Source organism: Poecilia formosa, unplaced genomic scaffold (assembly GCF_000485575.1).
Source record: "Poecilia formosa unplaced genomic scaffold, Poecilia_formosa-5.1.2 Scaffold38, whole genome shotgun sequence".
Classification (NCBI taxonomy): domain Eukaryota; kingdom Metazoa; phylum Chordata; class Actinopteri; order Cyprinodontiformes; family Poeciliidae; genus Poecilia; species Poecilia formosa.
The window spans coordinates 1475592-1488371 of record NW_006799977.1 but is presented as its reverse complement, the minus strand read 5'-3'; the positions used below and the strand labels follow the sequence as shown (position 1 = coordinate 1488371).

Sequence of the window (12780 nt, the reverse complement as noted above, 5' to 3'; positions counted from 1 at the left end):
CTTTATTTTTTTTATTATCACCCAAACCTGGAAATTAAATTCAAAATGTATTGTCATAATGAAAATGTGTAATTTCCATTTCACAAATAAACTATTCAAACTATTATAAAATATTTTGAGTTTCTGAAAAGTTTTATGTAAGAAAGATAAGTTCCAATTTGTTAAAATAAAATACAGTCAAAGATATTTGTGAGACATACAATGTCATGATTAAGGTTTACAGAACTAGAGACCACCTCTAAGTGGTGCCTGCTTGTCACCTTTTGTGTAATTCGCAAGTTTTAGTAACAGTGAAACAATCTCTAAGTATGATGCTTCCACAAATGAGCTTAAGCTCTTGATTCTATCAAACATTCTTTATCTTTGAGTGGCAAAAGAGCTCCATCTAAGGGAAATGCATTTATAAAATGCATCCAAAGTTTAATAAAATAGCAGAATTCGAATGCTTTATAATGTTTCCCCCATGGGAAAAAGAATACAATGTACTGCTATTCATTGGACTTTGTGTTCACTTGAATTTAAGACTTAAGATGACCAGATTACATGTCATTTTGTTCTGTTGAAAATGAACTAACTATTCATTACAGTTCAAAAGAGACTGGAATAAAATACTGTGTCATCATGGTCTTCCTGTCGTACTTCATCAAGTGTGCAGGAACAGATGAAACATTTCAAACAGACAAGAAGAGACCTCATTTCTTCACTTGGCCTTATTACTGTGCTTTCAGAATGACGTCTTTGTCCTGTATTGCCCTTTTCCAGCAGGAGGCTATTCTAAAATCACCCAGTTCCACAACAAAAAAAGAGCTATTTGGACATTTAATAGCTGGAGACTAGGCCAGTTTAATGTAAGCCTCTCAATGATTACCTATGTAATGACAGCCAATCCAAATAAAGTCTGTGTGCTATTATGAAGCAAACAAAAAGAACATGTTATACATTGCAGTATATCAGCTTGACAAGGTTTAAACAATGCTGCACGGAAAAAATGTCCACTCTGCCCCAATTCCTCGTGGAATAAAAAGGAACTTGCTGCAGATGTAGAGCCCAAAAGCTCAATTTTCTACCTTTGAAAAGCAGCAGCCAGACATAAAGACCTTATCTGCAAACTTAATGTGAATATGGATAAAAAAGATCGGACACTCCTACTCAGATCTAAAGCCAACAACGGCATGCAAAATATGACTCAGAGCATCCACAAGTTAACAGACAGGACATGAATGTCTGATGAAACTGTGGGTTGTACTGTCATCATAGATAGCCGCATGAAAAACTTTAGCTCGCTAAAGTTAACCATTAGTGCATAAATATTAACGTCGTTTATTTGGTTGATCTGGATGAGCATTGGACATAAATAAATGTAGTGTAATGTGTGACTGAGGCAAGTTTTCCATTCTGCAATCCAAGAAAAGAGAACCGATCCTCCTACTTGCCAAGGTTCACCTGATTTTCCACCCAAGTGTCAAATTAACTAAATTGCGACCAATTTTCCAAAAATAACTGAGGTCTTTGAGGAAAAGGCTTAAACTAATCCAGCACCTCAATCTAAAATGATCCAAGCTGCTTCTTGGATTGTTGCTGGCCTTCTAAAATTTCACATTCTCCTTCAAAAAAAGGAAAGAAAAAAAACCATCAGCTTAACTTAGATAAAGCTTGAGGGATTCTCAACATCCTGAAACTTTATAAGTGTATTTTTTTATTATAAATACAGTGTCTCTCTTTACAAAAAAAGATTGAGGAGGGACAGGAATAATGTTTATAATTTTCTGTCTTCTTCAGGATTGTTTTTGGAGGGGTACTGAAGCACTTGGCTCGCTCCTCGTCCAACAGGATGTCTACGTTTATCTGCAGTAATTTTTCAACTCGGAGAAGAAAAGTTCCTTATCAGCACTAAACACAATCTTCTCTTGTGAACGTTCAGGGCTTTAATCCTGGTTTGTTCAGGAAATTATTTCTCAAAGGAAAGTTGACATATAAATGTATAGCAGACCAAATATAACAGGGCATCTTCAGAAATTAGAATATCAATAACTTAGTTTTGAGAATTTTACTCATTATGTATATTAATTACACTAGGAGCTATGTCTAGCTCCTGCATATTTTTACAAGTAAGGTTTGCAGCTCATTAAAAACCATAATTCATAATTCTCTGAATTCCATAACACCAATGAAAAATATACATTTTAATAAAGAAATTACATACTTATATTATAAGCTGACTTTTGCTTAGTAGTAAATTACACCCTGCATAAAAAGAGTAAGCCAGAAAACAGCTGGCCGTTCACAGAGTACTATATGCAAACATGTTAAAGGAAAGTTAAGTGGAAGGAAGAGCATGGTAGAAACATTTTTTTTCTACACTTTGCTGACAAGTTTTATTGGTCTATATTTTATTCTGTTACAAATAATTAAGATTGAATCATCTATTAATTTGTTTTATTCTATATTACAGATTAATTTTTTTGATTATATTCTAATTTACTAAGATCCAACAGTAAACTCAAAAGAATGGTCACCCTGAAAAACACTAAAAAACAAATCTGACCACTGTTCTTTCCTGCAAGGCTCTTTTTATTCATGACCGGTTTGTTAATTCTTCATACTACAGTTTCTGTATTTGTAGCTTGGACAAACACAAAAAAAGGAAGACCCAACAGCATCACAGGGGGAAGTGACCACACAAGGGGTAAGGCTGCCCAGAAAAGCTGATTTATGCTCAGTTTAGCAGGATCTGCTTTACATGATTTTGCTGTGCATCAGAGTTGAACAAAAACATTTCCTGGACTAAATACGTTTCCAGAGAGGAAACGAGGCGAGCTCTTTTTATGTAATCACAAGTGGAAACATATGCTAACAGTGCGCTTAGGTCAGGCAGATGACTGAAATGTGTTAGGACAGTTAACTGTCCCAGTTAGACCTAAACAGCCTGATGCATCACTGAGGCTTAACACAAAAAGGCAGTGAATAAGTCAAAGTATTTTCTCCTTTTCATCCTGTGTTTCCTTTTTTTTAGTCTATCTCTAGCTTTAGGAAGGCTGTGACAGCATTCAGGGGCAGCTCAACCCCACAAAAGGGGAGGAGGTATTGTGTTGCTGAATCATGTGATCACAGTGGGGCCGGAGCGTCCGGTCCGTTCATGGAGCTGGGAGACCTTCAGGGCGATGTCCACCAGAGGGGCCAGCATCACCTGGACACGGACACAGCAAAAGGAAGTAAGTGGAACTGACTTCCTGTTCAGTTTAGCAACCAGAAAAAATGTCTTGGCGACTGGAAGAGGAGAGACCAAGCTATGTTATACTAAATATAAAGAAGAAAAAAATCCCACCATTGCTTACCGAGATTTTACTACCTCTTATGGTGTGTAGGCTGTAGTGACATCTAGTGGTGATTTCATAGTCTGCATAGTCTGCTACTCAGATGACTCAGAGTCATCTGAGTAGCAGACTCAGATGACTCTAAAGGCAGTGTTGCTGTAAAAGTACTGACATTTTCTCTGTTTTAACTAAAGCTTTAAAGTAAGTTAATGTGCAACCACCACACAGAATGACAGACATCCAAGCTACATTTCCGTTTGGACCAACAAATTTCACTTTACCTCAGCATAAATTTTCCTTCATCAGTTTCCTTCACTTTTGGAATAATTTTTTTTTATATTTATCTGTTTTTCTGTGATGCAAACGTTATTATTTTTTTTTTTTTGCTTTCCATTTCTGATGCTTGGAGCAAAAACATTACTGTGTGCCAAGTTATAACAAGGATCAAGATAAGATAAAGACTTTATTGTCCATAAAAACGGAATTTCGTCTGATGCCTTCCATAAAAACACAATACATCAGACATCATAAACAAAGAAAAACTAACACATGAACATATCTGCAACAATGTGTTCATTTACTCTTCATCTGGTGGAAGAATACATTCTTTTTCATTGTGTAAAATGTGAAGGAAAAGTTGAAAAACAGCACTTAATTTAATATTATCCTGTTTTTTGAACAAAGAAGATACCGATGATGGCTTTTATACTGGCTTTAAAATACATATTTAAAGTTCAGAGAGAAGTATTGATGCTGAAGTGGATCCTTGTCTAAACCTGAGATAGCTGTGGCTTTTCCGTCGGGCTTGAACAGACCTCCAGCTAGAACCCGAGCAGTTTGAGAAGACTGAGACGTTAAAAGAAAAGTAATCATAAATAAAAACAAACAATTCTGATATGCAAAGATTGACCAAGTCTGGAAACACAAATATTTTCCAATACTTTTCCAGATCTGGAAAATGCATCAATGAAATTTTCCAGAAAACTTAAAAGACTCCACATGAACCCTGTAAAAATCTACTTAATTCGTATATCATTGAATATATTTCAAAATAAAATTAACATTTTAATTTGAAAAGTTGAAGAACTGCATTTATCGATCTTAAGCTGCCAGTAAGAATTAGCCCAAATAGATAAATGGCCATATTTAGTTGGGAAGTAATATTTGATTACTCAGTGGGGAAAATGAAATCCTGAATTTAGATTTTCTTTTTTTTTTTTTTTTTTTTTTTTTTTTTACAAACTGCTTTCTCCTTTTTTCCTTTTGGGTCTGCAAATCACATCTTGGCAAGATCAGCCAACTGAATCATTCCTCCGGGGACATTTTCCTGTCAAGTTAAGAATCTGCAGCGGCGTGTTTCTGCTTAACACTTTATCCACGCTCCATAACCTCAAAGGAAAAACGGGGAACCAGGGGAAGAACTGTTTTCCACGTTCTCTCCTTCTTGTACTGCATCACCTCCCTGTCCACACCAGTCAGAACCACTTTATAAAGTGTCAGCTGGAACATGTGCTCTCTATTTTTTTTTCCCTGTGTGCCGTGTTTCTCTCTCTTCCTACATGCCCTGATATGCTGTCAGAACTCGAAACTTTGCCAAACATCTCCATCATCATCAGCTCTCATGTTGAATAAAATGTCTCATGCTTGTTTTTTTGAAGACCTCCACCCACTGAGAGCTGGCAGAAACCACAGAGGAGTCCAGTTCTGGCACTCCTGCTGGATTCTGGGTGGAGGGTGCTGTAACAAAGAAATGAATACGTCTTTTCCCTCTGATTTTCTTATCGGCTGAGATCACTGCTGGACGTCCTGACCTGTGGATCCTGGAGGATTTTCTGGCCGTCGTTCTCGTAGCTGTCTATGTAGAGCCGGACGGTTGCTCCCGCGCTGCCTGTGCCGCTGAGACGGAAAATGATCCTGGAACCGTCGGCGAAGATGATCCGGAGGCCCTGAGGGAGCAAAGGAGAGGTAACGAGAGACGCGCCAAAACTGATAAAGTAAGATAGATACTGAACGAAAACCATGTCCAGGTGTGGAAATCAGGACACGCATGGTGGGATTACGAAACTGAACTGATGACTTAATCCCAACGTCAAGCCAATTTCTGAATAAATTGGCTTGATGTCATATCAAAAAATGTAGGTTCAGTATAAAATATTAAATGACCTCAGAGACACAAGTAGGAGAACCTTTTTCACATTTCATCATGGTGCCTTACAACCTTTAATGAGACTTGTGACCCCCGCCCCCCCCCCAAAAAAAAAACAAACACTTATGCTCTGGTCTGATGAGACCAACATAAAACTTTGTGGTCAGCAAGAAAATGCTGCAGTCACCCTGAAAGCAAAACATACATTATAAACAGCAAAACATGGTCTTGGCAGCATATTGCCATGGGAAGGCTGTAAACTAAATAAGCAGGATTAACTACAAATTACCATCACACTTCATTTTCTTTATTTGAAAACCATGCACTTAAAAAAATTTTTAGAAACAGATACAAATTTCTGATAAAATATAAAGTCATTTGTGGTTCTAACATGGCAACATCAGGAATGTTTTAGAGGGGTGTCAATACTTTGAATAGGCCCTGTAATAACAGCAGGAAAATGAGGAGAACATTAAGTTCCACAGGATTTCTACCTGGTTTTTGGACACGCTTCCATCCACGGGGTCGGTGTAGGCAAAGTTGTCAGCAACGGCCACCGCGTACGTCTTGTCGCCCGATGAGAACTGCTTCCCAACAAACGACGGGTCGGACATCTGTGTCTCCAGATCCTTCATCATCTTGTTTGCGGCATCTGAGTCGACCTCCTCGTAGTCGTACCTAGATGAAGCGAATATGATACAAGCACAGAGTGGAATAAAGGCGGAATATGGTTGCTAATGTGTTATGATGCTTTTCCAATAAGTGAAAGAGACGGGAATGGAAAGTTTTCACATGAAGGGTTTGTACACTTTCCCAATAGAATAAGATGTTTGTAAATATCTGGCTTCAACTGTAAATAATGTTCTCCAAATGTAGGTTTTTAATCAAACGTTAGATTGCCATTTTTTTTTTTTTTTTTTTTTAACCATACTGTGCAGTTTGAGTATCAAGCACTTTCCAAACCTTGAAATCACCTAATTTTCAAGGATTTCAATCACCTGTATGAATCCTGCATATATCTACAAAGGGGGGAAACAAAATTTAAAAAAATGGCAAGAAGAGAATTTAATGTTCTGTGTGCTGCAGTTCCCTCTTCTTCCAGCACACGGTGCTACAAAACAAACTAGAAAACTAACTTTCATTAATGACTTTTTTAGAAACAAAGAATTGAAGCTTGTAATATGTCTGACCTTGTGAAAAAGTTCCTGCCAAACTTTTGCCAGTGATCCTTCATGATCTCTTCCACACTCTGCTTCCTGCTGGCCAAGATGGACAACCATGCTAGCACGGCCCATAGGCCGTCCTTCTCACGGATATGATCCGACCCTATAAGGGTAAAACACAGAGGATGTGGATGAGTGTGAAAATGGGTAAAGGTGTTTTCTCCTAAGAGAGGCAGACTTTCTCTCACCAGTGCCAAAGCTCTCCTCTCCACACAGTGAGAGTTTACCAGCATCCATCAAGTTCCCAAAGAACTTCCAGCCTGTTGGAGTCTCATACAGCTGCATCTTCAGGGCTTTGGCCACACTGGAACAAATAGGAGCACATAATAAACCCCATAATGGATCTATGACATAAAATTAAGATCAACATTTATAGAATGTGTTTGTCTTTTACTTGTCCAAAGCTCCACTGGTGGGCATGCTGCGGGCCAGGCCTTTGACGCCGGTCTTTTTGAAGTACGGGATGCAGGTGATGTTGGCACCAATCACAGCCACAGAATCGGAAGGGTTCACAAAGAAGCCATGTTTGCCCAGCACCATGTTTCGATCCTGAACAGGAATCCAGAGATCAGGAGTGAATGTTCATCATGTAAAACTCACTGGGATGTCAGCCGGTTCTCTTCTGGTCAGTATGGCATTATTTAGACAGATGACTGCTGCCTTCTCCTCCATTTTATTACTCTTTTCCCTTCAATAAAAATATTAAAACCAAACTCAAAACATTGCTTCATAAAATCCAGCTTATCAGTGTTTGGAACAATCTTGAACATGATTGAACTTTATTAAAATATAACTTTGAAAAAAAAAAAAACAGTCATATAACTCTGTCAAGACATTATTTTATTGACAAATCTTCCTTTTTCTTTCAATTTGACAATTTTTCTGTTAAATATTTATCTGTAAAATTAATTTAAACATGAAGGAAATCTAAAACTAGAAATATAAGTATCAAATACATGTATCAATAGTTTTTAAAAAATGTAAGGAATTGTTTGAATATACATATTTTTAAACTGATTTGAAATCTCATGAGAAATATAATGATGAACATAGTAAATACGCTGCACCGTTTTACTTTTTATTGCCATAAAATGTAGTAATGAATTCTATTTATTTAATGAAACATGAGATAAGTGTCAAGAATAAAGGCTGAGATGAAAACAATATGGAAGCAATGATTTGGATAAATCAATCCAGTCTACAGAAGACAAAAACATAAATAAATATATAACCCAATAAAAACAGTGTTTAATAAAGTTATTTTACTAGCATTGACATCATCAACTAATGACGCAACACCCAAACACTCTGCTAGATTTAAAGCTGTAAAAGTAATTCCCCCAAAAACATGTGGCAACTTACACCATCTCCATCAAAGGCGGCTCCAAAATCATACTCTCCACTTTTCATGGTGTTGACCAGGTCAGCAGCGTAGGTCAAGTTGGGGTCAGGGTGATGACCACCGAAGTCCTCCTGGGGGACGCAGTTGACCGCAGAGTTGGCGGGAGAACCCAGCTCTTCACAGACGATCTTCTTAATATAAGGACCCACCACTAGGGGGAGAACACATCAATAAATAACAGGTCATCTGTTCATACAAGGCAAAACTGTGCAACACCACCCTTATATGAGTTTCATGGCGGCTTCATACCTCCGTGCATCGCATCCAGTCTCACATTAATGTGGTTAGAGCCAGAAAGAAGATCCTTCAGTGCAGCAAAGTCAAAGATGCCCCTTAACATCTCAGCGTAGGCTTCAACGGAGTCAACAATCTCCACTAAGGACAAAATATGAGCATTTTAGACCAGAAATTGTGAAGATGTGGACATTAGCAGCTTGAATCAATACATTTCAAATTAAATAAATACTAAATCAAATGCCTAAAGCAGAGTTGAGAAACTTGCGACCCTGCAGCATATTTTTTTAACAGTTTTTCTGTTTATTCCTTCTATATATGTATATATATATACACACATTGAATTTCCACAAAGAAAGTAATCAAAAAGTAATATGTTTTTTTATCTGTTTTTTCAAGTGATTGGGTTGAACTCCATGTGTTTTTTTACATCAATTTCCATCCCACAGAAAAAAATCCATCATCTTTTTGCTAAATTTTGTTTTTATTTTTATTTGAAATCCTAAAAACAGAAATAAAAATGTGTTTCTTTAAAAATGACAGAACATTTTTTATAGTAGATACTTATCTAAAATGATAGTGTATTTTTTCATAAATGTGGGAAATTTGTGGCTCTAAAGTTTTATTTGGTGAGCCTGAGAGTAAAAATGGTCTAAATGGACCAGGCACTCCCCTGGTCTAAATGCTGTGCTAGAAATAAAGATTTGATGACGCAAATGTGAATTTCATGAAAATTTCTTGCCACTAATTTCAAATTAAAGATAGAGTTTACCTGTAAAGGGCTTAAAAGTGTCTACTTCAAAGGTCTGCTTCCCAATTGTAGCCAGATCCACTTTCAGTTCAGGGCAGATCTGATACTCCTGAAGGCCTTTGCTAATCTCAAAGATTTTATTTGTGATGCCTTCGGGAGCAGGTCCTGGAGAAAAACAATTTGAAGAAAACCATCATTTACAGAAACACTGGGTTAATTATGCATAAATTGCAGAAAAATATAACCATTTCTCCACAGTGATTGTTTTTAATCTCCGTTCACCTCCACTGGAAATGTTGTACTTGATGCCAAAGTCTCCACTGGGGCCTCCTGGGTTGTGGCTGGCTGTGAGGATGATGCCGCCCACGGCCTTTATCTTGCGGATCACACAGGAGACTGCTGGGGTGGACATTATGCCATTCTGACCAATTACAAGGTGATTAATCTGCAAAACAATGCAGATCCACAGATTAACCCCAGTCTGGATAAGTTCTCAGATCCAAGCACTGAGTAAATACAATGGAAGATTCATGCAAGTATATGTTGCTGCAAACTACAGTAATCTTTTAGCATATTATTGATGTCCTGTTTTGAAGTAATTTTGAACATTCATTAGGTCATATTCAGTTTAGTAATCATCACAAACAGCACAACCTATTCTACTTTCAGTAACTTGTGCTCATGCTGATGCCTTGGTATGTTTTGTGTAAACATCTGAACTTTTCTCTGCTGCTTAGTCCACATCACCATTACCCAACAAGTCATTTCCTAACATCAACCACAAATTGCTAAAAATGCCAAATATGACATAAATACCGGCGGATTTTGCACATATCACCTTGGTATCAGGCAAAGATAAGGTCACCTATTCTGGAGACTGTAACCATTACTGTGAGCCTTGAATGGTAGTTTTATGCTTTCCATTGAAACTGTCCGCTCTGCAACACAAGACTCTGATGATTAAATGCCTTAAAGTCCGAATTTAAACCACAAACAGTGATGCATATTTGCCGGTTAGGACGCAGCAGCTTCCAAGTCTGCAGGCCTATGCAGAGCAACGTGACTAGCTACACGCATGTCACGCCCCCTACCCGCGGAAGTATCCCTCTGACTATTCTGTGAAGCAACACGGAAACACATCTTTACTTCTTTTTCCAATTGCGTTGTATATCTTTTTTAAAACTACGCAAGAGAGAACTCGGTATTAAGTCAGCAAAAACGTTTCAACCCTTAAAGCCGCAAAATGCTGCAGCGTTAGTGCGCAAATGTCAAAGGTAATGGTTTATATGGCAAGTTATTTTACTACTTAATAGAATTTAAATTCCGCCCAATTGAAATGAATACTGTGGACGTCTGAATCATGTCTTTCAAAAGAAAAAAAAAATCGCATTGGGATATTGTTTTGAATATTATAATACAAAAAAAATGGTTTCAACAAGGAAGTTTCATGCTAAACATCTGAAATTGGGGCAAATTCAAGAAGTTTTAAAACACTTGAAATATAATGTCACACACATATATGCCATTTTCAATAGCAATACAGTGGAACTAGAGCTACACAGTCACAGTAAGCCAATTGCTTACTATATATATAGTTTTCAGTGATAGAGTGGGAAAGGAATGTTTAAGGGAAACAATAATTCAGGGTATTTGGATGTCCCAAAGAATTTGTGGTGTAAAATGATGGAAAATCTTAAAGGTGCAGCTCAATCAATATCCAATCTTAAATCACATAAAATCAAATATATAGAGACATTATTGTCACAATCTACATTGATTTATTGGAATTTTAATGGCAAGTTGTATTTCTCAGTGTAATAAATGTTGTTTGATGTCATTTTATGACATATAGTAGGTTCAGCCTATGGTGGATTGGTGACTGGTACTCTACTGCACATCCAATGAGATCTGATGATATTTCTATTTTAAACAACATTTTTGTTGGTATTTGCACATCTCTGTTTGCACAAATGTATTGTCACTTATAGTAAATAGTCTGTTTTCATGCACAAGTACACATACACGTTGCTTTATAGTAAATGGAACACTGACAACTTTATGCAACTACTGCTGAGGGAGGGGAGAAGGATCAAATTCATGTAAACATCATGATAGTTTTTCTTAAGATTGTAAATTGTGATAATTGTATTTAGTTTGTTTCTTATCTCTATCTTCGAAATAAACAGTCAAAATAAAAATAAAAAACTAAAAACGGATTGAGGTTTGATTATATCTTACATGTGCTTGCCATACAGTTCCCTTCTGCACCTCTTCTGAAGGACCTCTGCTGTCATGTAGGTGGTTGGTAAAGTACACAGAGGGTATGGAGGGCATACAAGAGTAGTTCACTATGAAGGGCTCTGAAACAGTCAGGTAGTTTTCCATAAACGCAGACTAAACTGAAATTCGTGTAATAATTAGAGACTGACAAGTGAAGGCAGGAATGCTGTTGTTGCTCCAACCAAGCGAATGGAGAGAGCTTGTAATGGCTTGCAGTTATTTTGCAACCTTAGGGGACCATCGACAGCTTGATAGCACCAGTTGCATCACGTATTATCAGCTTATTATTAACTGAACTGAAGCATACTTTTTGCTCTTGCAAAACGCTTAGTCCGGTAATATTAGCTATATTTCAACATAAAATACAATAAGCATTACAATTAATCAAAATGAAGTAACGTAGTGTCATAGCTATTGAAAATACAGTGGAGTGCAAGAATTAAATAGCCAACAACCTTGACAGCTAGCTAAATTTACACTTGCTAGCAGACGTGCTACATTAGCTCACCACACATTCAACCAGCAGCAGTTTTCACCATTTATTTTCTCCAACTGACCCCGTTGGCTGCTGCAATCTGAACGATGAGCTGAATCGCGTCCTTCATGAAAAACCTCCCATCTCCTCCCACCACCAGAGTGGCCGTCTGTCGCTCGGCTGGGTCGATGACGGAGATAATGCTCTGGATGAAGTTTTCCGCATAGTGCTGGTTCTGCTGGAACACCGTCACCCGTTTCCTCAGCCCGCTCGTCCCGGGCTTCTGGTCCGTGTAGGGTTTGGTCTTGACAGTCGTTATTTTCACCATTTTTGACACCCAGAGAGCTGCCCGTGTGATCCGCAGAGTGGTCCGAGCGACTGCAGGAGCAAAGCGGCTACACGTACGCAGCTACCCCGCCCCCTTCACACACAAACCCGCCCTGTCTGTGTAAAGGGCAAGAGGGAACCGAGGAGGATTTCCTCACACCTAGCAGCGAGATAACTCTTAAACATTTTCATTGGTTAAAGTAACATTGATTTAAAACACGTGTTAAATGAAAGTCAAATGCAACATAAGATACTTTTTATGGCTCAACCATCAATTTAGTAGTAAAACAAATGTAAATTGTAAGTTCTGCCAAATACAGTCATAATGAGACTTTCCTTTTCTGTCTCCTTGTTTTCTTTCTTTTGAAAGTACCCCTGGTCCAATGATTTCGGCATTTCTTCAACAATGCTGCTGAAATAGCAATGCACTCCAGTAACTATGTAGTTTTTTTACACCGCAAAAACACATCTTACAAAGTACTTTTGGTGCAGTTGATTGTGCAAATATTTTTGAAATAAGTAAAATATAACTTAACTAAAATTTTCTGATGTAAGTGAAAAGAAATCTGTCAGTGAACCTAGTACCTTTTATTAATAATTATTTGCTTAAAATAAGCTCATATATATT

General features: G+C 37.6%; 1 protein-coding gene across 1 annotated transcript; it reads right to left on the bottom strand.

Annotated features, from left to right (window-relative positions):
- Window positions 1-2560: 2560 nt before the first annotated feature.
- Window positions 2561-12269, bottom strand: pgm1 (phosphoglucomutase 1). The gene is made up of 11 exons (XM_007550864.2): window positions 11908-12269; window positions 9353-9515; window positions 9092-9235; window positions 8335-8460; window positions 8046-8236; window positions 7078-7232; window positions 6872-6987; window positions 6651-6786; window positions 5955-6138; window positions 5126-5260; window positions 2561-3187 (listed from the first exon to the last, which is right to left on the bottom strand). The coding sequence occupies exons 1-11, from the start codon at window positions 12151-12153 to the stop codon at window positions 3098-3100; spliced, it is 1686 nt and encodes a 561-aa protein (XP_007550926.1). The 5' UTR covers window positions 12154-12269; the 3' UTR covers window positions 2561-3097.
- Between the last annotated feature and the right edge of the window lie 511 nt (window positions 12270-12780).